This window comes from Gaeumannomyces tritici (genome assembly GCF_000145635.1).
Source record: "Gaeumannomyces tritici R3-111a-1 unplaced genomic scaffold supercont2.10, whole genome shotgun sequence".
NCBI classification, from domain to species: domain Eukaryota; kingdom Fungi; phylum Ascomycota; class Sordariomycetes; order Magnaporthales; family Magnaporthaceae; genus Gaeumannomyces; species Gaeumannomyces tritici.
In genome coordinates this window covers 399,181-425,998 of record NW_008804554.1, presented here as the reverse complement: position 1 = coordinate 425,998, position 26,818 = coordinate 399,181, and the positions used below count along the sequence as shown (strand labels likewise).

Genomic DNA, 26,818 nt, shown 5'->3' with positions numbered 1-26,818 from the left:
AGGGGCGTGTTGATATCGGCGGGAAGCGGGAAAGGGAGAGACAGGACAGGACATGGGCTGTTTTGCCCGCTTGCGCGTGTGCGCGAGTCTGTGCTCGGTGGGTGGGAATAATGCGTTGTTGTTGGATCCATGGATCGAACGGGAGGCCTTGCTTCGCGCGCTGGGAATTTTCCTTCTCCTCCTTCCCCTCCCTTTTCAGGCGTCATCCCGGAGTCAAACACCACCTTTTCTAGGTTCCCCTTTCCTCTTTTTTCCTCCCCACAGCAGACGAGAGAAGCGCCCGTGCGAACGACTGCTGTCCTGCTTCGTCGCGGCGCAATCCCTGCTCCGTCCCCCGATTTGTCAGGCTTTGGTCAGCCAGGCATTCTGTCTTGCCAAAACCTTTTTGGCTTTCCGTTCCGTGGCGCGACCTTGCCTCGTATCCTGAAAAGAATAAGGGTCAGGGGTGAGGGGGGGAGCAGGCCGTCGTTCGACAAGCAAAAAAAGAGGGAAGAAAAAGATCAAGATCCCATCACATAAACAACCCTCGCCGGACGGACAATGCAGCCGATGAAAATGGAAGGACGCGACGCTGCCCCGAAGCAACGAAAACCCATGCTTAATCGAAACAGGCAGCTTTGGCCAGGCCCCATTCCTTCAAAGATGTAGGTTATGTTTTTGTTTTGGTTCGTTTTGTATGATGCGATGTAGCCGCAAACAGACCCCCATCTCTTGCACATGCCAAACTCCGGTGCTGTAAGAGATGCCGTGGTATTAGACGGTCAAATAAAATAAAAAAGAACAGGCAGTGTGGTATGAAACAGGAATTCTCCCCGGAGAGTACTGGACAAGGCAAGTAAAACAGAGAAAGCAGAACGCGAACCCGATGCCCAAGCCGACTCGGCAGGACAAAAGAGGAAGCCTGCCTGATGTGCTCGACGTTGCCGTTAAGGTCAACGGAGCGAACATGGCCGGCGTAGCTGAGTGAACATGCCGCCCTCGTATTATGATTTTCCCTCTTCCCTCCTTTCTCGTTATGTAATAATAATAATTGTAGTAGTAGTAGTAGGATCAACGGTAGAGTCTTTTTCACATGATGCGTCGGCCGGACGAAGGGGCACCGCGGTCTGCCGGATCAGGCGGCGTGGGATCGTAATACCGCCGGCGGCTGGTCTCGCGGCCCATATCAGGGCTGGCCCGCCGCTTGGCCGCCCCCGACGAGTCTAGATTCGCGTACAGGGGAATGCTTGGTGGGTACTGGCTCGGGCTGGCGGTGGCGTGGCTGTGCACCGGGCTCACGCCCGCAACCGAGTACGCGGGTGTGCTATAGGGGCTGACCCCGGTCGTCAGCTCGGCCACTGACGGAAGCGTGTTACCACCACCACTCCCACTGCCAAGGCGTCCGCCGCCGCCGCCATGCGGTGGTGGCAGTGGCGCGCTCGTCTGAATGGGTGCCAGCCCGTGCGCGGGGGCATACATGGACTGGGCCGGCTCGCCCATCTCGTAGTGGTGGTGGCCGCCGAGTGTGCGCGAGTGCACGCTGTCCCGGCGCGTGGCCAGTGGCCGGCCCGGCGGCTGGAGCGGCGGCGGTATGACGGGGTGCATGCCGCCACGGGGCACGTAGTGAGTCGGGCCGGCGCCCGGGAGGATGTCGCGGGGCATGTGGCCGTGGGACTGCGGGTGGTGGTGGCTCCTCGAGGGAGACGCTCGCTGGTGGTGCGAATTCTCGGCCGCCCCTGAGAGCGAGAAGGCCACGACGCCGGCGCGCCTGGCCATGTCTTGCTCGCCAATCTGCCAATGCATCGCCTCGACTGCCCGCCATGGAACCTGCATCTCTTCCGCCACCTTTTGCCACATGTCCGGTTTCAGGCTAAGGGTGTTGGACAGTTAGAGTTAGCAAATTCTCCGATGCAAGCAACACTACCCAGCTCAGCCCGCTTGTGGCGCGCCTTTCAGCCGCCGTGTTCCAAGCCCCTGCAAAACTGCCGCAACTTACCGCTCATAAAGTCTCGCCAGCTTGTTTTTCCGCTCCTCGTCCCACTCGCTTCGCCTCTCCAGGTAGTTCTGGTAGTGCAGACGGCAGCTGATGGAGCTGCGCCCTGGGAGGCGCTTCGAGATGTCCTCCCATTTCATCCCACTGCCCCGAAGCTCAATGATGATGGCGTCCTCCTCGGGCGACCATTTGCTCTGCTTCTTTGCCGCAGGAGGGCTGTCAGCCGCGTGTTGCGGCGGCATGCTGCGCCTCGGAGGGGGCGCCGACGAGGCGGCTGTGCTGCTGCTGCTGCCCGATGAAAACACGGGCTGGTTGTGGCCTGTCGCCGGGCCTGGCCCAAGACCGAATCCGGAGACGGGCCCGAAAGAAACGGGGCCTGTCCCAAACTGCGGGCCTATATCCCGTCCCAGCGCGGAGGAGCCGGGCGCAAAGGACGGCCCAGGGCCGGGCCCGTAGGCGGGGGCGTACGTGGAAGCCACTAGTGCGGTTGGTTGCTGAACTGTGGTGGTGTAGCTGTAGTTCGGCGAAGGACCGCCGGTTGTCGCCGTCGCAAGCGTCGGGGGAGGATCAGAGGCAGGTTTGGCTAGATGTGTGGGAGCCGAAGTAGACTCATTAGAGTCGGAGCCCTTGAGTAGCGAGGCGATATCCACGTTGACGGTGTCTCGCCTAGCCTAGCCGTAAGCGGCGGCCCGTTTTCATCAGCCCAAGAAACCTGCGCGCTTCCTTGCCCCCGGTCGTGGGTGGGCGGCAAGCAGCCTCTCAGCCGACGCGTTAGGGCACCTGGGATCTGTCTCTCCTGGGGGATGTGACGATCAAAGGTGTGTCAAGGGAGGGGAGGGTTCTGTTCTTGCGTCGTTGACTTGCGGGCCCAAAAACGCGTGGGGTTCGATGGGTGGGCGTTATCGACGTGCGTGTGCGGCTGGGTTTCGTGGTCTCGCTTGTGCGACTCGATGCCTTCTCTTGGCTGGGTGCCCTCCTGCCCGCTGTTTGCCTCTGCTAAGGAGAGATGAGAAGGGTTGCTTGATCCCAAGGGTGTGGGGAGGGTCTGGGGAGGCGGTCCAGACACGACCCGAGGTAGATTTTTATCTCTATGAGGTCGTTTCTACGCGGTTGAAGCAGAGGCGGGTGGAAGCAAGGGTGATGATAGTGTGCGGCAAGTCAGGCTGGCGCTAACGACGAGCACGGATTTATGCGTGATGGTCAAAGACAGCAGACGAGATGGAGGTTGGGCTGGGGGATCCCTCGTTTTGTTTTGTTGGTTTTTTGGAGGGGATGGATTAGGAGGAGAAGGGGGAGCTGCTTATGAATTTGAAGGCAGACAGGAGCATGGTTGGCGGCGTCTCTCCGAGCTATGCTCCAGCCAATGAGCGCGAGGGCTGGTGTTTGGCCGAGGGAAAAAAAAACAGCAGATGAGAAAGCGCAGTGCGGGTGAGTACGTCAGGCAGACAGGCCGGTTCCGTTAGACTTTCTCAACCCAATAGGACGTCCTGCCATAATAGATGGTCGCCGCCCAGCAGAGATGAGCCAGCCTGTCTTCCGTCGTTCGGTGTTGAGTGCGGTCCGCAGGCTGTAGCGGCTACGCTCTCATGACTGTCAAGTCAGGGAACAGGGGCGGAGGCACCAAGCTGGCACGGGTCGGGAGGATGCGCTGGACTGTCTGACCGAGCCAAAGGGGCACGGGGAGGAGGGCCAAGAAGAAGCACGAATTAAATAGCGTGCTCCGGCGGGCGGGAGCAGAGACGGGAGTGGCGGCGAGGCGGGCGGCAGGTTGAGGAGGTCGGGAGGCAGCTATGTCCGGGCGTCTGGAGCTATGTATGCGTCTGGAGCTATGTATGCGTATGTATGCAGATGGGTATGTAGGTAGGTATGTATAGAGCAGACGTCGGTCCAGCCCTGATAGCAGCGAGGTCGGCGGCCAGGGTAGACGTACTGTGGTGGACGGCAGGAGAGCCGGGATGGGGCAGCTAAGGTGGTGTATGTATGGTGTATGCAGCGTGGCAGCCGACAAGGAGGTCGGCAGGGGAGGGAGGCTAGGTCGAGCAGAGCCATGTACTGGCCGTGTTTGCGGTCCTCTCCAGAGATGATCAGCTTTGCTAGAGTGGGGGGGATGAACAGGCATCCAGGGTCCAAGCAAGGCGATAGGCCGGCAGGGATGGGTGGGTGACGGGCTGCCGAAGAGAGCTCGCTCGGAAAGACAAAAGAAAGGATTTGGGGGATAAAATAAAATAAAATAAAATAAAATAATAAATAAGAAAAAAAAAAAAAAAAAAAAAAAAGAAAGTTGGGGGTGGAGGGGAGCAGCAGCAACAGCAGAAAAAAATGCCGACACCCCGGAGCCAGACGCTAAGGTAAGTAAGGACCTGATGCAGATGGGTACAGGTACAAACGAGGGGAGGGTGTGCAGACAGTATGTGCAAGACGGGTTGTGCATGCGACAGCAAGCGACTGGGACTTGACAGACAGCGCTGATGACGGCGCTCATAAGTTATTGTCCTCGCAATCGAAGCCAAAGGGACGGCATCCCTACTCGGCACCGGTGAAGCAACCGTGGCAGCCCAGTGGGACCGGCGTCTGTTCGAGGGGGGTGTGGACACGCAGTGAGTCGTTGCGGCTCGACGGGTGGGGACGGGGAAGGAGGAGGAGGAGGCGGCGGCGACGGAGACGATTGCCCAAGTGCCAAGTGTTGGCAGGCGCTGGGGGTAGCAGCGGCGGGCGGGAGGGAGGAAGTATGCACAGCAGGTAGCAGCGAATGCAGTCTCGTCTGGTCCTATCTAGGCTGGACAGGACAGGGCAGCAGGGCCAGGGCCTTGGACTAGGTACTCCGCCCTGGATGTCGGGTGTTTGCGCCGCGCGCCTGACTGGCGGCCCGGGGGGTTATATACGACCCACGGCTCCGTATTAATACAGGTTCGCGTGAGGCCCGCCGTGTTCGTTGGGCCGGCTTGGTGGTTCGGTTTGGTTCGGTCTGGCGAGGCAGTGCTGCCCCTCTCACATCACGCACGGTAAGGAAGACGGTGATGTGGGTGGTATTGGGCTGGGCAGTTGAGCAGTGTGCTGTGTCGGGTTGTGCTGTGCTGTACTGACTGTACTGTGCAGTGCTGTGTGGTGTGGTGGTGTATAGCACGTCAAACCCATGGCATCAGAAACGGGGCGACAGCGGCCTCGGATCCGATCTCCTCTGCGTCGGCGGCTGTGTGCCGTCCCAGGAGGCGGCGTGTTGTCGTTTGAACTGCGCCCTCGGCTTGGTTTGAACTACACTAACATCTCTCATGCCCTGCATTCCTCGCTTGGCGAGAATCATCTCGCGCGCCCACCTGTTCAGGGCACCTGTTCAGGGCTGGGCCCGAACCTTGTATTAGATAGATCAACGATGGTGTTCGAGAGGGCGGCACATGGGGGTTGGTTCCATCATGGGTGTGCCCTCCAGCAAAAAAAGAAACAAAATGGCGCACCGTGCTGGTCTTTGCTGGCGGGCAGGCAACATTGGCTGTCTGGGTCTGGGACTTTTTTTTTATCCCTCTTTTTTTGCCTTTTTTTCTTTCTTTTGGGCAACAGGGTCAGGGTCAGGGTCAATGGATGGATGTGGTGGCAGCAAGGGCAGGAGCAAGGGACAAGGGACTCCATCCAGGTTGGGGGAGTGAGACCCAGCATTGGCCGCCGCCCAGATCCGGAGATATGATATTCGCTCACCCCCCCTCCATTGCTGCTTCCGCGACCCAGTCCCCACCATGAATTGTTCCTAGCGCCGCCATCCATGTTCCTCGTTCCTTCCTATTTCATCTTCTCACGCCCCCTGTCCGCGACATCAAGAACCGGCCAGGAAAGTGCCCACCAGCCGATGGGGCCCTGGTAGGTGGATCGGGTGGGCCTCGGCGAGCTTGACTTGGAGCTTTTTTGGCTCACCTTCTTTTCGTCTCGATCTGTCACTGTCTCGGCTCTTTTATTCGCCGTCCCAGAAACCAGAGGCCGGGTGCTGGGCCAGGGAATTATCCAATCCACCTGACATAATCTGCCCACTGTCACAACGAAAAGGGCCCTCGAGTGGCAGTCGAGGTGTGTGAGTACGCGTGCTTGTGCGTGTGCGCGTGTGCGTGTGCGTGTGTGTATGCGTATGTATGTGAAAAGACAAGTGCAGGGTCTTGTGCCCTGCTCTGCTTTGCCTTTGCTTTGCTTTGCTTTGCTCTACTCGACCGAGAGTGGTTACTCACTTTATCCAGCTCTCGGTTGTCTACCCCGAGTCCCCGCCACAATCCAAGCAAGCACGCACATCAATCGCATGGCAACTTGGGCGTTGGTTTGGGCTTGGCCGGGCGGGCGGGCGGGCGGGCGGGCAATAAAGGAGCGAGTCAAACAGGTCGATCATGGACTCATGGCAAGAGCGCCGAGGACCTGGTCCTCGAGCCGCCCGTTTGCTGGGGTCGGCATGGGTGTGTTCCTGGTAAGCCGGCAAAGGAAAAGAGAGCGACGCCGGAAAAAAAAAGCATGAAAAGAATTATTATGCCAAGAGGGTCGGCGAGCGTCATCCGGCAGAGCAACATCAGCAGAAGCAGAAACAAAGAGCAGGAAAACCCCAAGCCAGGGGTGTTTTGCCATGTTTAGCCACGCATTCATGCATGATGGATTCGCATGTAGCAGCTAGCAGAGCAGGCGATTCATCCGCCTAATGCTTCGCTTGAAGACCTTGAGGCTGTTCAAGCCAGAAGGAAGTCAGCGAAGCTTTTGCTGAAATGCTCAGCTGTTGAAAAAAAAAAAACGGCCATCCTTCTTTTGCGTTTGCGGACAGCTACCCTAGCCATATACGTACAGTAAGGCCGCATTCCTGCGCTAAACTAGGCCACGCCGACATATCCGGCAGGCAAAGTAACCTCCCTGCAAACATCCTAAAGTACCATGCACCAAGTCGGCAGCTTGGCTGAAGACAAGGATGTGGTGGGGATGGGGATGCGTAGCGCCAAAAAGCGAACTCGCTAACAGACTAGCAACACGTTCAGCACGCTCAACGTTCGGGAGAACGAGCGCGAGAGGCAGGCGGGCGGTCCATGTGAGGTGTAAGCTGCTGCGGCGGTGCATTAGTGCCAGTCTGGGTATCGATGGAGGGATGGGGCAATGGGCAAGGGCAATGGGCAATGGGAGGAGATGGCGTCTAAGCCAGAGTTTCTCACTCTCCTTCTCTCTTTGTTCCTTCTCAGGAGCCATGCCCAATCTGTCGGGCTCTTCTGGTTTGTCGGTGCCTCCCAGCATCCAGCAAACACCACTAGCCCAGTACCAGTGACAAAGCCCCGGTCGGCCCCTGTCTAGCCCGGCTGCCCGCAGCATCCTATCACCCCGGTCGTCGTGCGGTGGCACCCGGGCTGGGAAAGAAAAAGGCACGTAATGATTTCATGCGCGGTCCGACTTCCGACCATGGGGGACGCGGACGAGCCTGTGCGTCAGCCGCCCGCCAGCCGAGACAGGGCTCACTCGTGCGCCGGGCAAACATGCACGAGGGTTCCTACGTGTCGACGGCGTCGCCGGGATCGGGGAGAGGAGGAGCGATGGGCGCGACAAGGCCGCCCGCCCAACCTTTGGAGACAGCCAGCACTGTTCTTCCTCCCATTCCTTTCGGGCCGTGTCGACGTACTCGGTGCAGTTGCATTTGCGAATATGATGGGCCGGCATGCAAGCATGTGGAGAGCGAACGACGCCTCGCCTCGTCGGGTGGGGCCAGTTTGTGAGGAGGCGTGGGTTTAGCCTGCGCGGATGGCATCAACGGACAGGTCCGATATGGAGCCAAGTTTTTGTGACGTCCTCGGCCAACATATTCATAAATAGCAGCTCGACAAGATTGTTACCTTTGCGTAGTATAGCGCCACGGCTGTCTTGCTATTAAAACAAGTCTGCAACAAGCCACTAAAGAAGAAGATCAGCTAAAGAAAAAAAGAAACGAGCCGAATCAAGCCACGGGCACAAGGGGACAGACAGCATGGCCGGATCGGACAAATCTGGTGCGTCCTTGGTTGGGACCTAGGTCGGGGGGGACAGGGACAAACGCAACCGCTGCACGAGACCACCGTCTGAGGTCGTGGCTGTCTAGCCTTACCAGAAATGCGGTTGCGTATCGACATCGAGGTAATCCCAATCTAATCCCCCGGTCGCCGGGATTTTGCTCCTGCTCCGCTGGTGGCTATCCAAATCTTAGAAGGGCTGGGCTGGGCTGCCCGCTTGCGTCAAGCGCGTCGTTTATCGACTCCAATTCGACTCTAATTCGGCCTGAATCGCCTCCACCAGCCCGGTGAAGAATAACGTCAGAGGAAAAAGAAAAGCAAAAAAGCCACCACTGGTCCTGTCCGACCAGGTAGGCGTTCGCGGGCAACTCCGAATGTGGCAAGCCCAAAAGAAGCGAGGAGATCCCGTCCACCCGAGATCTCCTTTTTTTTCGATCTGAGATCCAAGATCTGAAATGCATGGATAAACACCACGTTTCCGGGCTCCTTCAAACCAGCACACACACTCGCTCACACACCTGAGTGCCTTTTCACACAGCACCCACACACACCTCCCCAGATGTCGCTGCAATGTTTTGCGTTTGTGCTTGATTTTCCGATCGGCGTCCGCGGCAAGCGGCGCTCCCAGGGGTTGGCCATGAGGTATTAGACCAACAAACACTACGTGTAAATGCGAAAGCCGCCACGAAACCTAAACCATCAATGACAGCTGAGCTTCAAGCTCAAAACACGGCACGGCACATGAAGGGGTAGGGCGGCAAGGCCGAAAAGGGAAAAAGAAAAGAAAGATAACAGAATCGGATAAGATGGCAATATCAGCAGTCCAGTATCCATTGGGTTTCGGAACCGAGCCCAAATCAGGCAGGACCCGAGCAGGGCAGGAGAAAAAAAAGGAAAAAAAGAAGGTTGCGCGGGTGGTTGCGTCGTAGGCGGTCAGCCAGCACGCGCAGGTCTGCTGCCCAGGCGGGCACCAGGCCAGCAATACCTAACCTCAAACGACAGGGACAAACACGACACAGCCTGCATGGAACCACCGTAGAAGCTCCTGAAGGAAGACCAGAAAGACGAGGGGGAGAAAAGTCAATTAGAGACGAAACGCTAGCGGCAGACGTTCGAGAGGGTCAAAGAAGGAGGTATCGGATGCCATGCCCCATCTGGCAGCCCGTTGCGATACTTTCCCTTTTTTTCATCTTCGTGGTGGACAGGGCGAGACGGCGCGTGCATGCGTCGCGCTTGTGCGGGTGTGAGGGGGCACGGTCAAGACCCCGGCTAAGTGTATGTGGGAGGGCACCGGCTGGGTGGGAGGAGGACACAAGGGCCACCGTCCCGCTTCAAGGCCCAAAAAGGATGGCCAAATTCTCCATCTTGCAACAAGCCCCCCTTCCACTTCCGGCGAAGAGACACACGGCTAATTTGGCAAAAGGGGAAATAATAGAAAAGAAAAAAAAAGGGAGGGTTGAGGGACGTCTGTGATGGTGATGGTGGGACGGGAGCCGGTTGCGTGCACTGCTTCCTCTTGTGAGTGCGTGCTGGGTCCATCTGGGCGATTCATCGAGCCAATCGGAATCGAGCTGCAACGTGTGTGCGACGGCGGTATTTGGACAAACGTTACTGTCCCCTTGCCTTTTGGAGAAGGGCGCGGGCCCCACACTCTCCGTCTCCAGAATTTGACCACAGCAGGCCCTGCAGCGTCGCATTTGGCCGTGCCACCACATCAGAAATGCGACGCTGGGAAATATCGGCAATTCTAATAGATTTATGCGTCGCCATGTCGTTGCAATTGGCGAGGAGGAGTCTCTGTGCGCGGCCCGACCAGGCGACTGTAACACGCTCGATAAAAGCAAAGACAGCATCGCCATCTTGTCACTTTTTGGGTGATCAGCGGGGGATCCACCATGGAGATCTGGGCAATAACTCTGGGGACGGAGGAAGGAAGGAGCACGAACCGACGCAATGAACTGATGATCATCACAGAATCATGCCCGCAGGGACGGCGGATTGCAGCAGCCGCCTTGCGCATGCAACATGGCGGTTTATAGCACGCCCCGTAATATGTCACGTCGGCATCAAGTTGATGATTGTCCCGCCTGATGGATGGCTTGCGCTGCTGGACGGGCGAAGTTTGAAAAAGTTGTCCGGCGGCATGGGTCGCGCACCGTGTTTGCAGACAGGACAGCGCACTATACGGCACGGCACTGCGCAGCGGACCTGATTCAAAGCAGATGTGGTGGGTGTGGGGGAGAGGCAAAAGGAGGGCTGGTGGGCAAGGGGGGAGGCCTGGGATGGAAACCGGTCACGGCCTTCAAAAAAAAGTAAGGTGGGATTCAAGTTGGAGGGTTTGTGGTTTCCACCTCTTTCGTTGTGTGCATATCGCTCTGCCCGGATTTTTAAAATTGGAACCATTATCATGAGCAGTGCAGTCTGCTGGAAATGCAAACACTGCGCTGCACTGTACCTACCGTCGGTGTGCGTGCGTGCTCTCCCATCCGTGGCACCAGAAATTTGACTCTGCCAGCTCGTCCGATGCGACCATCCATGCCACACCATCCGTGCGAGTCGGTTTGCGAATGGAGCCAACGGCCGAGTCCGAACACCGAAGCACAAACGCTGCGCCTGTGGGGACAAGGTGGGCGAAGCCTAAGCAAAAGAGAGAGAGAAAAACAAGGGAGATGTGGTCGTCAATGCCGCAGGGTCCGTCCTCAGCTGCCCTGGCCCTGGGCGCCTGGCCCATGCAGCCGCAGCAGCAAGCAACATCAAGCCCAGGGCGAGGACGGGAGTTCCAGCCCCGGCCAATCAGTTCAGGCAGTCGGATCAACAAGGCGATCGAATTCGTTTCGGAGTCGATAGATTGTCGCAAGTGATGATATCACCAAGAAAGAAAAGAAGGAAAAGAAAGTAAAACAGAAACGTGAAAGGGCCGGTCCGAAGATCCCAAGGGGCTGGTTGAGAAAATTCCCGGGCTGACGCGCGCTGGCCGGCACGGACAACCATGTGGCGCGGGCGGGCAAATCATGACGGGGGAAGGGGCCTCGACCAGTGGTTCCGCCCTGTGCTGCTGTCACCCTCCATCGCCATCCAACTCACTACCATCAATCCAACTCAACTCGCGCCATCCTCCCCCACTCCAAATTCGCCCACCACCCACCGACCTCCTCCCCGTCCAGACCACCTAACATTCAGTGATTTGAGATTCCTCGGGCCGCGCTGCAATTGGCAATTTGACAGCGGCTGCGCGAGTGGTTGGCTGCTGCTCCACACCCCGCCGCCACCGCCCACTCGTCCTGCCGAAAAACGAGACCCCTGTCGACATATTGTCTCAATGATACTGCTATATGCGTCGACAAGGCCTCGGCGACCAGCTTCTGCCGCCGAACCGGCCTATATTGCGACCTCTATATGATGCAACCTGCGGACTTTTGTGTCGCCAGCCTGCCAACCTGCCAGCCCCTGAAGCCTCGTTTGCGTTGCTTTCTAGGGGGGTTGCTTTTTTTGTCTGCCTTCCTTCACTCCCTACATCTCGGCTCGCTCACCGTCAGTTTGCGTGGAGAAAACGACCTAAACGAGGCAAATACACAAACGAGCGAGGCGAGCAAACACAGTCCATGTCAGAGGGAACACACTGCACAGGGGGACGTGTGACACTGATGTCGACGTTTTTCTTTGGCGAGTTTGCCTTGGGATCCCCACCGTCATGAACCATGACATGAACCATGATCGACGCCTCACGAAATCTGGCCCTGTTGTTGTTTCCGGCTTCCCAAGGGCAATCAAACCGCGCAGTGCTCGCAAATCTGTTTTAGACGGCAGTGGCCTTTTGCTTGTTCGCTCGGAGATCTCGAGGCGAGGGGAAAAACAAGAGACGAGGATGCCAGATCTAGTTTTACCCAAAGTGGCTTGGCCATGTTTCTTTTTGTTGCTTTTTTTTCTGCAGCTATTGTTTGCTTCACTCTCTTGTTCTCCCTGAGTCGGAACCGCACCCTTCATCACCCACCTCGCTTTGCTAGGTACGTGGCCGTCTGTCTCGGCTGAAAGCGACGGATGCGACAACAGAAAAAAGCACTGGCAGTAAAAGACCGAATTTGCCTCCCCATGATCGGTAAGTGCCTGATCTGCCCAGGGGTGGTGGTCTTTAATTCCCCTTTTCCCCTTGGCCAAGTGCCAGCTGCCCCATGGAGCACACCACTGCCGCTGTCACTCGAATTAATTACTCCGTCTATCGAGACGCCCTCGGCGTGGAGTCATGCAGCCAACCCATCCATCCCAGTGGAGCCCGGCGTTTGAGAGGGTGTCGTTGCCAAAACAGGGTTCATCCCAGAACTGGGCTGCGTGCAATTCTGCAGGCTGCTCACCCCCGGACCCACTTTTTTCTTTTTTTCTTTTCTCCTCTTTTCTTTCTTCCCCTCTGGTTGTGGCCCGCCCACCAAACTGAGCGTCACATCGCGCATCGCATGGATCGAGAGACGAGACTTTTTTTCTTCTTTTTGACCTAAACGAACGAACCGCACCACTTTCAAGACCCCGTTCGCCCATATACACAGTAATATCCCTTCACAAATAAGACTCCAGGACCCAGGATGGAAGTGTGGCAGTGAAGCCGCTATCTCCAAGCGAGGTGGGCGAGGACGCAGGGAAACGCTTAGCAGAAAGAAAAGCAAGCACAGCGACTTGAGTGGGCAGGGAAGGCGAGGTACCTAGGCAAGGTACCTAGGCAAGGTACCTAGTCGCCATCGCCACCACGGGTGGGTGGGACGCCTCGCTCGCTCGCCCGGATGGCTCGCCTCGGGGCGACGCGTGCCTGTGTCGCCAGCAACCCAGAGATACCGACATGCCGCTCCGGGCGCCCTGGGCCGGCTGCCGAGCTAGAGGGTAGCAACTCCAGTGGGCAGCTTCCATCCAGTTCGGCCGCCAGCATGTCGCTTACACTGCTGCTCTTCAGGGCCTGCCGCTACCCGGGCAAATTGCATGTGTCCCCGCCTCATCACCGCCCACCTCCTCCGTTTGCTCACCACCTTCATACGCACAAGCCCAGACCCCCTTTGAGTTTCCAGCGTCGGCTCTTCTTTGCTTCTTCTCTTTTGGGGTCATTCTCCTCGGCCCCACCCATGTCGGTGTCCCGTCCGGTCTCTCTGCATCGCCCGCCCTGCCTTTTGTTTGTCCCAAGCCAGGGGAGTGTTCGAGGGATCGAGCAGGTCGAACCCCGCCACCCACCTGCCACCCCCTTGCTTGCCGAAGCTGGCCGAAGCTGGTGGTGCGTGTGGGCGGATAAAGCCCCTGGGCAGCGGCCCTGCGGTTGATCACCCTTGCCAAACAAAAAGAAGAGAGAGGAAATCTCCTTTCGTTTATCCGCATCTTGCTTTTTTATCCTCGGTGCGGCCTATGGGACGCCCTTGTTGGTCCTTGGGGGACAGCGCGCGCCGGTTTCGTCTCGACGGGGATGTGTAATCAGCCCAAGTCAGCGCACGTACAATGGAGACTTTCTCACGTTCTTCCCGAAAGGCGTGCCTGTGTCTGCCCTGTCGGTCTGGTATTTTGTGGCCCACCCGTTGGGCCGCAAACCCCCACGATTGGGGCGGGCAACAAACACTGGCCACTAGCCACTTGGCGTCGGCGTCGACGTACCATTTTTTTCTATTTCTTCCCTCCCCTTGTTGCTAAGCCGCGACATGGATGTGGATGGTGGTGGGCAGGACATGGATGGGTTGCACGCTTTTCCCGGCCGAACCATGCTCAAAGGGGGGTGCGAGTGGGAAAGAGCTTTTGCCTCCAAGACCCCCGGCCCGCTCACTTGGCTGGCCTCATCTGGCTGTCTACATGTCGCTTACTGCCCTTATTGCGTGCTGCTGCCACTACTGCTACTACTACTGCTACTACTACTACTTGCTACTACTACTGCTATTTGACGCTAGGGGGAGATGGGGACCTAAAAGTCCATGATCCCGGGCTATATCATCCGACCCAGGCATCTGGTCAGGAGGTAGGCTAGCAGCGGAAAAGACAGATAGGCTGTCCGGGGGTGGCGTCTGCGAGGGGGGATGAGGTGCAAGGTGGGATGTGGGTAGAGGAGAAGAGGCTGGCCCAAACAAGGGCCGGCTGTGATGGAAATTAGGCTGGGCTGTCCTTCCCCCTTGAGAGCGATCCCGCTCCCCTTCCTCCCCCCCCTCCTCCGGGCCCCCCCTGGCCTGTGCCCGGGGCGGGCGTGCGTGCCTTGCCTTGTCCACTGTCCGACCCCTATACATAGGTCAATGGGATATATGATATGGGTCACTACCACCTCGGCCGGCCTCGGCTTGTGCATGCCACCCATCGCAAGTCGCATCGCGGGCTTCGCGCACAGTATGTACCATCAAACCGACGGCGGGCGCGTCGCAACGGCCCTGTGAGCCAGCAAGGTTGCACCCACAGGCGCGCGCACGCGTGTGTCTGTATGCCGTGCGCCTTGTGCTCGCGCCGCCTATAATTGCAGCCTGTTATGAAAGGAAAGGGAGGGAGAGGAGAGACATGGATAGCGACGTCATGCATCATGTCTGATACCCGATGGTCCAACGCAACCCTCACAGCATTCTCTTGCATGCCATCACACGCCCACGGCCCCTCCTCTTGAGAAGGCAACAAGAAATGTGCTTGTTTTGGCAATAGAATGGTCCTTTTTTTTTCTTCTTTTTTTCTCTTGCTGTCGCCGTATGCGTGTATATCCGCTGTTACTCTGCAGTGACTTGCCAACCCTCCCCCTTCATCCCTTCTTTCGCGGCATATAGGTGTCGGACGAACAGACGACGGCCCCCAACGGCGGTGAGGCCCCCGAGACGGGGCAGGCAAACAGGGTACAGTCACCTGCCTGACTTGGGTAGGTAGGGTAGGGTAACCTACACACGTCTGGTCTGGAGTCTAGCCAACGGCGCCCGGCGGGTGGGTGGATGCACACACACGCGTACGCACGCACGCACGCACGCACGCACCGCGCCGCACATACATTGTTTCGTCTGGTGCCGGGGGAGGAGGAGGGGGGAAGACTTTAAAATTCGCTTGACAGGTCATCTCTCTCCGCGTGCATTGAGAGAGGGAGGATGAGGAGGGGCCGGGCAAAGGAGCAGAAAAGCAAACGCCCAGTCGCTCGCAAATTACCCGATGGCGGGGGAGCGAGAAGGGGAGGGGAGGGGAGGGGAGGGGAGGAGGAGGTAGTCTGATAGGACAAGGTCAAACACACACACACACACACACACACACACACACACACATATGCAGAGAGATAGACACGCGAGCCTTCAATGTCTCCGAGTGGGTTGGATGGATGGATGGATGGACGGATGGACAGATGAGGGGCGAGCACCCGCGGATGATGCACGTTTGTTCCCCCGAACCAAAAGAACCGCGTCCGTCGCCCTCACTGGCTGCTGCCCCGTCCTGCGGCCTTCTCCTCCTTGTCTTTGCCTGCCGAAGCCACCGACCACACCACACACAGCACAGTCCTTGCTTACGGTTGTATTCTCTTCTCGCTTCGGGGCTAACAGTTTGGTAGTTTGGATAAACGAGAGAGATGGGCAAGCCAGGGGTGGTGGGTTGGAGGGTGTGTGTGTGTGTGAGTGTGTGTGAGTGGGCGGGCGGATTGCCGAATACAGAAACCGCGCGAGCCTTGGGCCGAACTGGAGGACGGACGACGAGCCGGAGGGAGAAGGACGGACGCGAGGAACTTGACGCCTCGTTTCCGGGGCTGGTTGAGGGCAGAGCAGGGCGGCCAATCTCCGCCAACGGGGCTGTTTTTTTCTATTCTTTTTCTCACATTTTTACTTTTGATAGATTCTGTTAGTTTTATGTTGACTCGTCACATTCCCCGATAGCTTCAACATTATTACCGTGCCGTCTTTTGGTGTTAAGCTAGCAGCTGTTTTCTTTCTTTGTTTTCTTTGCTTTTTTTGTCCCCTCTCTCCAACTTCGAGGCACCCACCCAGTCCCTCTCCCACCCCTGTCACTGTTTTTTTTTCTGCCGTTGAAAACGAGAAATAAAAAAACAGTCCGAAGGAACAAAGAAAAATGTGGAGGCCCGGCAGGGCGGTCGAAAGAGTGGAGGGGATACTCGGCCCCCTGGCACCTTTTCCTCACACCCCTGGCGCTGGACTGACAGGTCCGAGATGGGGAGTCAGGGTCACGTCAATGCATGGTGATCACCCTCGCGCTTCCTGGCCGAGAGCTGGGGGAAAGCGGACCGGCTGGCAAGACTGACGACAGTGGCGTACAACGTTGGGTTGCATGGTTTATCATGTCCGTTTTTTTGGCCCTTTTTTTTCTGATTGTGTCTTGTTGACCATAGGTTGGGGGCTGCTTGAACCACACTCACACTTGTCGGGCCCGAACCACCGCCTCGTCCAGGGGGGTGGTCAGTCAAGATTGCCAAGGCAGGAGCGAACCAGCCAACTCGTCCGCCTGGGTTTTCTCTTCATCTCTGGTTACGGTTCAGGCCCGCCGCCGCCGCCGCTCCGCATTGCAGGGACGGGATGGACGGGCAGACGGACGGACAAAACGGAACGCGGGCGGCGCGGCCAAAGTGGCGCCTCCCCCATCCAAGCCGGAAAGTGGGAGCCGGCAAGCAATCTCGATATATGCTATTCTCGAGTGGAAACACTACCCCTTGTGTGAGATGTGTTTGTGTGAGATGGAGTCTGTGGGAGGCCCATGACTGTCCTAACTGGGACAATGGGAAGGACTGTAGAGTACCTAGCGTGCATTGGCAATAAGAGAGGAGATGGGATGCCTGCACCAGGGTAAGACGCCCGCCTGGCTCCCTGATTGGCGTCGATTTGCAGTCGATCGTATTGGCCAATGCCGGCTTAGCTCCAATGATTAGTGGCTTCCGCCACCGCAACGCCCGCCTTCACCGGTTTCGAGGAGGATAAAAACGGCTCGGAGGAAATCAACTGGTTCCCCTCCCGTCCCCTCCATCCACCGTCCCGCTCCCCCTCCTCTGGGGCGTCCGGTGACGAGACGCGTTGGCGAGATTGGGCCGCGAAGCCGCCGCAAGATAGGGAGGTCGAACGGAGGGTAACATCACCAGAATAGCAAAAATAGAAACACGGCGACGGGGTCGTCGTCCGTTGCTGCAGCAGGGGCGGCGGCGACTGTGTTTTTTTTTTTCTTGGGCCGTCATGAGACCACCAGGCTTGCCCGATACGGCCACGTCCAGAGCATTGCCTGTCCAATATTGGTTTGGGGCCTTGTCTCTTATTCGTTTGGGGGAGCGAGGGATGGAGCGAGGGAGGGAGGCCTGCCCTGTCCGGTCTTGCCCACAGCTCGAAATCAAGCGACCTCCACCCGCGAACATGACAGCACGAACATGGCAGTGCCGAGAGGGAGGGGGCCGAGCTGTCAGTGCCGCGTGTGTGTGCGTGTGTGTAGGTGGGTGGGTGGGTGTGTCGTTCGTTCGCTCGCTAGGCCGGCTCGAACTCGAACTCGGAACGCACGCTCGAACGCAAGCTCGAACGCATCCATCCCTCGCTTGAGACGTCGGGACCACCTGCCTGCAGTCCAAGGAACCCTCCCAATAGCGCAAGGAACGACGCCCGGTCGCCCCTCTTCCTCCTGCACCTTCTAACTCACCGGCCTGTCACAGAGACGAAGAGGAGGGTGACAGGACCCTCTCTCTCTCTCTCCTCCCCTTACCTCCACACAACTCCCGACGAGATTCCGCCTGTCATCGTCCGTCCTTTTTCTCCATTCGTCCCACCGCCGTTGAAACGCTGTCATCCTTTTGCAGCTTGGCTTTCTGCCTCTACCGGGGGCCCTGTCCGTTCCATCTTTTTTCTTTTTATCATGATGGTGGCCCCGGCCTCCTGATCGAGACCGGTGGAAGATGAGGAATGGGGAGTGGGGTGCTACCGTGACCACCGGCATCGCCACCTTGTCTCTCTGCTCTGGAGACGGGCTCAGACAAGAAGACTCCATTTTGGGCTCTCGGTAGGCCCTCCCCTAAAAAAGCTTGCGTCGGTTGGGAGACCGACGGGTAGTGGAAGCGGGCAGGTTGCTTGAATCGTGTGCTACACAGTACATGACGAGACGACTGTCTTGCAAATTTCAAGACGGGAAGCACGGGGTTATTTTTGGGACCATCGACGTATCCATATCTTCTCGTCACCAATGGGCACCGTTACGAACGTGTTGGAGAAAGGAAAAAAGACAAAGCGAGGGGTTCTAGACCCCAAGTGGTCCAGCTGACCCCTGGCGAGTTTATTAGACATTGACTGAGGTGTTTCTACCGTGTGCCATTCCCTGAGGGACGTGAACTGAAAAGGGTGGCTGGCAGGCTGGGGTGGAAAAGAAAAGGAAGGAACAGTGCAAAGTGACCAAGTTGCGGTGATTGGCGGTGGCGGCAGGGAAAAGGGGGAAAGGGCGTTGCCCAGCGCCTGCCGACCCAGACAGCCACCTAGACAGGCAGCCAGGCAGCAAACAAGGAAAGCACAACTCTGTGTTGGCCGCCACTTCCGTTTATTGTGGCACAACAGCGGCGGCGCCAGCCCGTTGCTCGTGTTCCCCCAGCGAAGACGAAATGGAAGGGGCAATGGAAGCCGCCGAGGCGGGTGCGTGCATGCACAACCGACCCTGGCTCCTTCTTTTTTTTTTTATTGGTGTCTGTTTCCCTTCTTTTCTTTTCCCTTCTCCTCTATCCCCGTTTGTTCTTGACGGCTGGACTGCCCGACGAACAAACGAGGGCGGACACGACGACCAAGACGGGAGGCTGCATTCCCGTCAAAGCAATGGAAAGTGGGGAAAAGGGGGTGGGAGGAGGCGGTGGGAAGGAAGGAAGGAGAGGCGGCTTGCATGGAAACAAACGAGAAGAAGGAAAGCTGAAGCCGAAGCTGTATCTGTACTTGTATCTGTACCTGTACGCCCTGCTGCTATCTGCACATGCACCTGAACCTGCAGCTAGCCTGCCCAGAGGTGAGCCGTGTGCCCAATAACGCCGCTGTCCCAAGGATCGGGTACCCGCTGGAACTCGGGGAGACGATCCGAAGAGGGACGAAAGGCGTCACTCGCCAGCGGCAGCTTGCCTATTGGCGATGCAGGCCGCCGCCAGGAAAGGGTAGGAGAAGAGAGAGAGAGGAGAGGGAGGACAAGGCACGCACGCCATGGCCACTATACCTGGCACAAAAGGGCGGCGCGAAATCGACGGCTGGCTGCCTGTGCGCCACTACGATGTGTTTTCCGTGACACAAAGCAGACCCTGATGCTGATGCTGCTGCTGCTGCTGCTGCTGCTGCCACTACTACCACTTGCTATTGGTACCACTGATGCTAATGCTGATGCTGCACCTTGCCCCCTTGTACCCTTGCCCCTTATCCGTCGGCCAGCCGGGCGGCCACCCAGCCAGCGGAACACGCCCTCCTGTGCGTGATTTGTACTGGTGCCTGGTTCCCCCCCGATCAGCCAATTCCGCTTGCCGCATCGATGATCCAATAAGGAAGGCAGCATATCTGGTGGCTTGGGCCACCCACCCACGGCCGCATACAGCGTATGCGAGTGGCTCATCACCACCGAGTATATACCGCCCGATAATGTCTTCTATACCGGGCAACGGCATGGGGCTGTTAGAAAAGAAGAAAATATAGGAGGGGGCCGGAGGCGAACACCGAGACGGCCTTCCGACGGCGACAAGGACAAACGAGAGCGCAGGCGTGTGTCCTGCCTGTCCATATCACGCATTTCATTATTCCCAAGCTGGGCAACATCTTTGCTTCTTTGCAAACGCATAACATCCGAGCCGAACAATACAAAAGACAAATAAATAATTGCAAACAACCAAACCATGTCATACCCAACGGAAAATGGATGCCAAAAGACAAAAGGACGCCAGACATTGCAAATGCCCTGTTGCTGATTCGTTTACACCGGCACATCATTCCCCATATCTCCTCTTTTTTTTCAAGAGGGTCCATGCGCCTCACACCCCTTCACGCCCTCACCCCCTGCTCCTGCTCCTCCAAGACCCTCCCCTTATCAGAATGACGATATTCCCGACTGAGTGCGCGGTTTTTCTTTTTCTTTTTCTTCTTTGCGCCTGCGGTGAGCGAGTCGGAATGGGCCGGGGGGCGTAGGAAAAGTAACAATAAGGATACAAGAATAAAATCCACAATTTTGAGTGCATGGAATAGGAGAGAGGGGGCCGCGAGACGAAACAAGGCGAGATGGAGCTCAGGTGGGCAGCTTTCCCGGCCGACTTTTGTGTGTCGCCGGCGCCGTTTGCTTTTTTTTTTTTCGCCTTCTCTTCTTTGTTTTCTTCTTTCCGTCCCGGGGAGGGGATCTGCTCTGGATCTCCCTATATCGCCTCGTTTGCTATACTTTCCCACACCGGGCACAAACCTAGCCTCACCCTAACTAACCTCAATAGCGCAACCGCGAATATAGACGGGATCAGGCCGACCAAGCCACCATTTCAAGTCCTGACCCCATCCCGACAAAGATCAAATCGCATCTTGCGCCTGGTCGCCGCCAGCCCGCATCCATCTGCGGTATTCCCGTTGTCTCCCTTAGCCGGCCGGACCAAGCCTTGTGGCGCGCTGCCGCATCAGCCCCGTCGTCGTACACAGCCCGCCCGCCGCCGCTCACGCCTGCCATCTCAATGTCGCATTTGACATTTGACATTCACAAAAGCCCCCATTTGTTTCTGTTTTCTTTCTTTCTTTTCACACGCCCCCTCCCTTGGTTGACTTATTTCTTATTCATTTTTCCGTGACCCCATCATGCATTTATTTTTTCTTTCTTTCTCGTTCGGGTCATTCTTCGTCATAACTTGACTACCTTGGAATATTACCAACAAATTTGCCTCGTCGCATCTGTTCGCCGACCCAATAGCCAGCAAGCGGGCAGCCTGTTGTTCCCAAAACCCACCCAAACACACACACCCCTCGTACCGAGATTGACGTTTCTCTGGTGTGGGCAGCGCCCGACCTCTCGGTGATTTCTTTTGACGGATGGGCCGGCCGGAAAAGCCTGGGGTGCAGCGCCAGGTGCAGTCCGTGTGTGGTTGTTGTGCAGCTTTCCCTTTTTTCCTTCTCGCCGGGGTGGGGCCTGGGTGGACAAGATGATGAGTGGAGTTTTTGACTTGTAAAAACGGGTTGACGCCGGTCCCTTGCCAGGCGAGGGGAGTAGTCAGCTCAGCCGAGGTGGGCGAAGACCTCAAACAAGGTGGGAGCTTAAAAAATTCCCCAATTTGGTTAGACGGCTCATTTTTTCTCCCATCTTGGTTAAAGTGTTTTTGAATTGCGTATGCAACGCATATGCAATTATTAATTTTTTAAATTATTATATATGTATTATATACGCGAGCCGTGTGTTAAGCGTATGTATTTTTTTATTACTTTATTTTACAATATAAATATATTATTTAATATTTATACGCAAGTCTTTTTATACTTTATTTACAATATAATAATAAATTATTTACGTTAAACTTTACTTACCGTTTATTTAAAAATGTATATACAATGCATATGCAACACATCCGCATTTTTACCCCCTTTGCTACCTTGGCTGAGGTTTGGGGGTCCACTTTTCCCCACCTTGTCCAAGGTCTTCGCCCACCTTGGCTGAGCTATCCCCTCGGCGAGGGGATGTGACAGGTCAGGAAACTGTGGCTGGGGGGGCTGTTGCCCTGGTTGTGGCTCGTGCTTGGCGGAATTTTTTTTTTCGGACATGATGGACTCTTGGTGACGCCATGTTTGGTTGGGCTCGATTGAGGGGCACGAGCTGGTGCCAACACGTACGGCCACCACATCTCAACCGAGCTGTCCACCTTGCCGCGCCGAATCGACCTCCTGGCCGCAGACAGAGCATCCAGAGCAACACAACACGTAGGTTCGGTCCTTTTCTGTGTCTTCTTTGCTTTTTTCTCTTTTCGTGCGGGGTTCTTCGCAGCAGACGCCGTCAGCTTTTGATATCAGCCAGCGTGCTTTAGTCGCCGGCTGCCAGCCACGACCACGCCTTGATCTTGATATGCGCACATAGGGCCTGCACTTGGACCGCTGACAGCCTATCATCCCGACTTGGGATGAACGAGGCTGCTGCGTGTCTCCCTTAACACTGTCGATTTATGAACTAGACCATGCTCGCTTCCTGTCACCGTCTTTTGTCGTACCAATGCTTGCTTTTCCAGCAGATGTCTCCTATTACGGGGTCTCTGGCAACAAATCCACTCACTAACCCCCGGAGCTGCTAGAGCAAAGTGAGAAGCGAATAACAGAAGAAGGAAGATGGCAGACGGTCAGGGTATGAGCCACTTGCTTATAGACTTGGCTGGCATGGGTCGCAAGCGGTGGATCGACCCGTCGTGGACCATCAGCGAGCTCAGAAACAAGATATACAACTGGGTGGGTGTCCGGACATGGTGTCAGGACCTATTTTTTAACGCTGAGGGGGACGAGCATCCCGTCCCCATCAAGGTGGCCAATGTTGAAGACGAGGATACCACTCGTCTGGCTGAGTTCCAACTCGAGCCGGGACGGTACACGCATCTGATTGTGAGTTGCTTGGTTCCGTTCCATGATATACAATATACTTTTGACCGTTCCACACATCCCACTGGGCGATGTCACTTCACCGGTGCATCCCTTCATCCCTATCCTCTTTTGCTGCTTTCATCTCGTCCTTTGTTTTCCTTACCGCACCTTGTCGTGGCCACGAGTCGGACCTGTTCACGAACCGAACCACTCGCTCTTGACAATCTCACCGCCACCTCGCCGCCCTACCCAGCCCCTTGGCGGCCTCCTGGTCGAGTCAACGGATAGCTTCCAGAAGCGGGCGAAATGCATCACAAACGACGAGCCACTATCCTTTTATGCTTTTTATTCCTTTCTTCCTCCCCTTTTCTAGCCAAGACTGACCCAAAAATACGTGAAACCACCAAAAAAGGTGAAGGAAAAGGAAAATGAAGAGGAGAAGGAGAAGGAAAAGGTGGAGGACAAGGACAACCTCGAGGCTGACTCCAGTCCGGAGGACAACACCGGGGCCGTGTCCAGCCCGAAGGACACGACGGGGCCCGAGAAGTACGACCTCCCCCAGAAAGCGTACGAGGAGATGTCGAACACATTCCTGGCCTTCAAGAAGGCGAAGGAACTGGGCCGGTTCGACCCCAAGGCGCCGGGGAAGGCCAAGGCGCGGGTTGCCGCCCACGCGCGCGAAGCGGCCGACCGCGGCATCGAGCCCGGCCGGCGCTGCCACATTGAGGACCCTAAAGTCCTGCTCTACGGCGTCGTCCGTTACGTCGGCGACGTGCCAGAGATCCCCGACCCTGGCTTCTGGGTTGGCGTCCAGCTCGACGAGCCCCTGGGCAGGAACGACGGGAGCATCGGCGGCAAGAGGTACTGGGGCGAGGCGGGCAGCCTAAACTATGGTATGTTTGTGCGGCCCGCGAGGATCGAGATTGGGGACTTCCGGCCGCTCAACGACCTGGAGGGCGACCCGGACAGGGAGGAGATGTGACGGCTGTGGCTTGGTCATGCCTGCCTGGGCATTTGGGCGCTGGGCGTCGCTAGGGCTACATTGGATTGCTCTGCTTGATTGAGTTGGCTAGGCCAAGGAAGGCAGACGTTGCCAGGGGTAAATACATGTATACCTATATATGCGATGTGGTGACAAGACACGATGAGGACACGCAGATACTTGGACTGGTCCTCTTTACCGGACCTCATTAAACAGTTGTCGTGCCGGAGCAGTGATATTATCTCATTTGCTGCCCTGATAGGTATTATTCCCCATCGCCTATAAAGTCCGAAAGGGGTAAATACATGTATACCTGATATGGTTATTCTCCTAGCCAACCAGATATTTTCCTCAGGGCAAGTTGTGGAGGCTTGATCCAGCCTTGGCGGTTGAGTGCCTGATGGCATTCAGGTAGCACTCACTGTCAGTTTGACTTTCTTTTCTAGATTCCCATTGGGCGAATCGCAGCCGGGCTCTGGGAGGGGATCCCGGCGATGCAGATTTACCCCTCCGTCGTACTGGGGCGGGGTTTGACCCGATTCTCTCACTGACAACCGCCATGCTATGTCCAGGGAGGCAGACATCAACCATTCCCAGGCTCATCAGACCCCACGCAATGGCGTTCCCCGACTTTTCAAACATCCCCCTTCCTCCCGCGTATATAGAGAAAATCGTGGGCTCGCAAGGCCACAAACTATATTACAACCGAGTCACAAAAGTCGAATCGCCTCTCCACCCCGGGAAACTCAGGGCGCTGCAAGACCTGGGCGTAGTCCCCAGCCCAGAGCATGAACTTCCCGACTTTATACGTGACGTCGACGGCAGTGACCCGGACGCGTTTTGGGCCGCCGTCAAGGCCGCCGCCAAGGACGGGCGCCCGTGCCGGGAGACGGCTTTCCCAGTTTGGGGAGACAGCAGCAAGCATGCCAGAGCCGAGTATACTTCCTACGGCATTGAACCCCCATGGAGGCTTCGGGAGACAACTGTCCCGCCGGCTGGGAGTGCGCACCAGCCCACGGAGTATATAGTCGACTACAGGAGCGGCGACATTTATATCTTCGAGACCACACCCCCGTCCAAACCCCCGTCTGATAACCGGGCCGGCAGTGATCCCGCTCCAAGGCCACCACCCTCCGATAAACCGGCCGGCAGTGATCCCGCTCCAAGGTCACCACCGTCCGACAACCGGGCCCGCACGGGTCCGCCACCACCGCCGCCGTACTCTCCCGCTGCGTTCGTGGCCGGACCGGGCCACGAGGCTCCCTGCGAGCGCTACAGCAATCTTGACCTTGACGAGCTGGCTTCCGACACGGGTCTTTGCCTTGGATCGCCAGTCGCTATCCGGGAGTGCGGCTGTGGCTTTTGCGCCGAGATCATGGGCCAGCTCGGAAAATGTCGTCAGCGCTGGCTGCACAAGCAGCCTTGTACCGACCCGTCCGCAAGCCAGCAGGAGTCGGTTGTTCTAAGGGCTGCCTTTTGGAAGAAGGAACTCACAGCGCTCCGGGTAGAGTATCAAACACGAATTTCAGACTTATCGGGCAGCTATCACAAATGTGAAACCAAGCTCCCGATCTGTTCCTGGAAAGGTGCTGATTCCATAGCCCATACCATGTTCCTATCTGCGTTGCATGCACTGCAGCTTGCTAACGTATCGTCAGGATCGTCCATGGAGCCTCACATTGCCTCCAGTGCGCCCCGCATGAGTGACCCTGGCTCTCCAGAGCAACTCCGCATTGCCCTCGCCTGGATCGATATTTGTACCCAGGAACATGAAAATTGCAGGCTTCCGAGCTTATCCCACGGCTTTTTCCCTTCGAGGCTACTTGACCTCAGCGATCCGGACCTTTTGAGGCTGGTCGAGCCTTCAACAATGAATTTCCAGGCCGAATCCTATATCGCCCTCAGCTACTGCTGGGGTCAGCCAGCTCAAGAGGCCACATACGTAACCACGCCGGATAACCTCGCGCAGAGAAGGCTCGGTTTCTCGGAGCGCGAACTGCCCCTCACCGTCCGGGACGCGGCAGCCACCACCCGTGGACTGAAGGTCCGCTACCTGTGGGTCGACGCACTCTGCATCATACAGGGCCCTAGTCCAGAAGCGAGAGCCGACTGGGAGGCCGAGTCCGGGCGCATGGGCGATGTTTACAAAGGCGCCTACCTCACGCTCGTGGCGGCTGCTGCAGCATCCGTCCACGAAGGGATATTCCACAGCAGCCAGTGCAATCGATTCTCCTACACCGAGGTGGTGCTGCGCTCGGTCCTGCGGCCCGAGTTCAACGGCGCCGTCCGCCTAGGCCGCTACCAAGAGTACCCACCAGTCCTAAAAGGCACGCCCCTGTACCACCGCGGCTGGGCGCTCCAAGAGCGAGTTCTCTCACGGCGGCTTCTGGTATACTCGAGCGATCGGATCATGTGGGAGTGCCAACAGATGAGGCAATCCGACGCCGGTCGGTCAATACGCGAGGTCGAGACGATAAGACTGCCGGTAGGCGAAGCGGCCAGAAGCACCACCGCCGAGGATCTCCACGAATGTTGGCACACTCTGGTCGAAGACTTTTGCAAACGCGAAATCTCGGTCGAGTCGGACAAACTGCCCGCCATCGCGGGCCTGGCCCGGGAATTCCACCGCATAGCCGGCGTGAGCGGGGACGAGTATCTTGCTGGTCTATGGAGGTCGAATCTAGTCCCCGACCTCTTCTGGGCGACCAAGCCTGTGAGCAAGTACGACGAAAAATATGACGAAAAGGTGATCAAGACCGGAACCCCAGAGCGATACAGAGCCCCCTCGTGGTCCTGGGCTGCCGTCGACGGTGGGTTGCACGAGCATTATTTAGTGGATCAAGGCGACGAGTATGTCATCACCGTGCTGCGCTACCGTGTCACGCCGCGCGGACCCGACCCGTTCGGCGAGGTCTCCAATGGCACCCTGATGGTGCAGGGCAAGCTTTTGGACATGTACGACTTTGAATACTGGCACTTCCAAGATACCGACAAAAATCAGCGACGAAAACGACCTACCACCACCTGTTGCACGCGCGATGACGTCGACATAGATCCCGACCTGGATCCCGACACCGAGTGGAAGCTCTCTATATTCTTTGACGGCGACAGCAGCCGCCACCTCCCCGGAGATTTTATGATTCTCGCGGGCTACCAGTTCCTGAGGATGACCGCCTACGTCTTCATGGTGCTGCGGCGCTGCCCGGAGCGGGACGGCAAGCGGCGCTTGGCTTACAAAAGATTCGGTCTCGCACGCGCGGACTGGTGGCCCGACTCCCATGAGGGGTGGGACAGACTGTTCGAGAAGTATTCCTACAACGACATCATATATATTGTATAATCTACGGGGCTGCGTCGGGTGCCAGCTTGATGCATCTGGCCATGTCTCCACGGCCTCGTC

The 26,818-nt window shown here is 57.1% G+C and overlaps 8 protein-coding genes across 8 annotated transcripts; 5 read left to right on the top strand and 3 right to left on the bottom strand.

Moving 5' to 3' along the window:
- Nucleotide 1: 1 nt before the first annotated feature.
- GGTG_12982 (MYB DNA-binding domain-containing protein) lies at nt 2–3,941 on the bottom strand. Its single transcript, XM_009230884.1, has 2 exons — nt 1,976–3,941; nt 2–1,849 (listed from the first exon to the last, which is right to left on the bottom strand). Exons 1-2 carry the CDS (start codon nt 2,212–2,214, stop codon nt 1,069–1,071), a joined length of 1,020 nt encoding a protein of 339 aa, XP_009229148.1. The 5' UTR covers nt 2,215–3,941; the 3' UTR covers nt 2–1,068.
- Nucleotides 3,763–5,223, top strand: GGTG_12981 (hypothetical protein; the record flags this gene model as incomplete). The annotated part of the gene is made up of 6 exons (XM_009230883.1): nt 3,763–3,824; nt 3,966–4,006; nt 4,250–4,379; nt 4,436–4,569; nt 4,880–4,991; nt 5,094–5,223. 6 exons carry the CDS (start codon nt 3,763–3,765, stop codon nt 5,221–5,223), a joined length of 609 nt encoding a protein of 202 aa, XP_009229147.1.
- Nucleotides 5,224–6,678: 1,455 nt separating this feature from the next.
- GGTG_12980 (hypothetical protein) lies at nt 6,679–7,638 on the bottom strand (the record flags this gene model as incomplete). Its single annotated transcript, XM_009230882.1, has 2 exons — nt 6,679–7,323; nt 7,593–7,638. 2 exons carry the CDS (start codon nt 7,636–7,638, stop codon nt 6,797–6,799), a joined length of 573 nt encoding a protein of 190 aa, XP_009229146.1. The 3' UTR covers nt 6,679–6,796.
- A 1,745-nt stretch (nt 7,639–9,383) lies between these two features.
- Nucleotides 9,384–9,823, bottom strand: GGTG_12979 (hypothetical protein). The gene has a single exon (XM_009230881.1). It carries the CDS (start codon nt 9,724–9,726, stop codon nt 9,565–9,567), a length of 162 nt encoding a protein of 53 aa, XP_009229145.1. The 5' UTR covers nt 9,727–9,823; the 3' UTR covers nt 9,384–9,564.
- Nucleotides 9,726–10,168, top strand: GGTG_12978 (hypothetical protein; the record flags this gene model as incomplete). The annotated part of the gene is made up of 1 exon (XM_009230880.1): nt 9,726–10,168. Exon 1 carries the CDS (start codon nt 9,935–9,937, stop codon nt 10,166–10,168), a length of 234 nt encoding a protein of 77 aa, XP_009229144.1. The 5' UTR covers nt 9,726–9,934.
- Nucleotides 10,169–19,168: 9,000 nt separating this feature from the next.
- Nucleotides 19,169–19,550, top strand: GGTG_12977 (hypothetical protein; the record flags this gene model as incomplete). The annotated part of the gene is made up of 2 exons (XM_009230879.1): nt 19,169–19,223; nt 19,453–19,550. 2 exons carry the CDS (start codon nt 19,169–19,171, stop codon nt 19,548–19,550), a joined length of 153 nt encoding a protein of 50 aa, XP_009229143.1.
- Nucleotides 19,551–21,643: 2,093 nt separating this feature from the next.
- Nucleotides 21,644–23,713, top strand: GGTG_12976 (tubulin folding cofactor B). The gene is made up of 3 exons (XM_009230878.1): nt 21,644–21,791; nt 22,157–22,457; nt 22,849–23,713. The coding sequence occupies exons 2-3, from the start codon at nt 22,191–22,193 to the stop codon at nt 23,416–23,418; spliced, it is 837 nt and encodes a 278-aa protein (XP_009229142.1). The 5' UTR covers nt 21,644–21,791; nt 22,157–22,190; the 3' UTR covers nt 23,419–23,713.
- Nucleotides 23,714–23,979: 266 nt separating this feature from the next.
- On the top strand, nt 23,980–26,818 carry GGTG_12975 (hypothetical protein). The gene is made up of 2 exons (XM_009230877.1): nt 23,980–25,004; nt 25,077–26,818. Exons 1-2 carry the CDS (start codon nt 24,035–24,037, stop codon nt 26,756–26,758), a joined length of 2,652 nt encoding a protein of 883 aa, XP_009229141.1. The 5' UTR covers nt 23,980–24,034; the 3' UTR covers nt 26,759–26,818.

Excerpts from the sequence above, each read along its gene's own strand:
- GGTG_12982 (XM_009230884.1), bottom strand. The coding sequence starts at position 2,214 with ATGCCGCCGCAACACGCGGCTGACAGCCCTCCTGCGGCAAAGAAGCAG. Across the intron at positions 1,850-1,975 it reads CTGGCGAGACTTTATGAGCG|CCTGAAACCGGACATGTGGC; the intron begins GTAAGTTGCGGC and ends CAACACCCTTAG.
- GGTG_12979 (XM_009230881.1), bottom strand. The coding sequence starts at position 9,726 with ATGGCGACGCATAAATCTATTAGAATTGCCGATATTTCCCAGCGTCGC.
- GGTG_12976 (XM_009230878.1), top strand. The coding sequence starts at position 22,191 with ATGGCAGACGGTCAGGGTATGAGCCACTTGCTTATAGACTTGGCTGGC. Across the intron at positions 22,458-22,848 it reads GACGGTACACGCATCTGATT|GTGAAGGAAAAGGAAAATGA; the intron begins GTGAGTTGCTTG and ends CCACCAAAAAAG.
- GGTG_12975 (XM_009230877.1), top strand. The coding sequence starts at position 24,035 with ATGGCGTTCCCCGACTTTTCAAACATCCCCCTTCCTCCCGCGTATATA. Across the intron at positions 25,005-25,076 it reads CCCGATCTGTTCCTGGAAAG|GATCGTCCATGGAGCCTCAC; the intron begins GTGCTGATTCCA and ends ACGTATCGTCAG.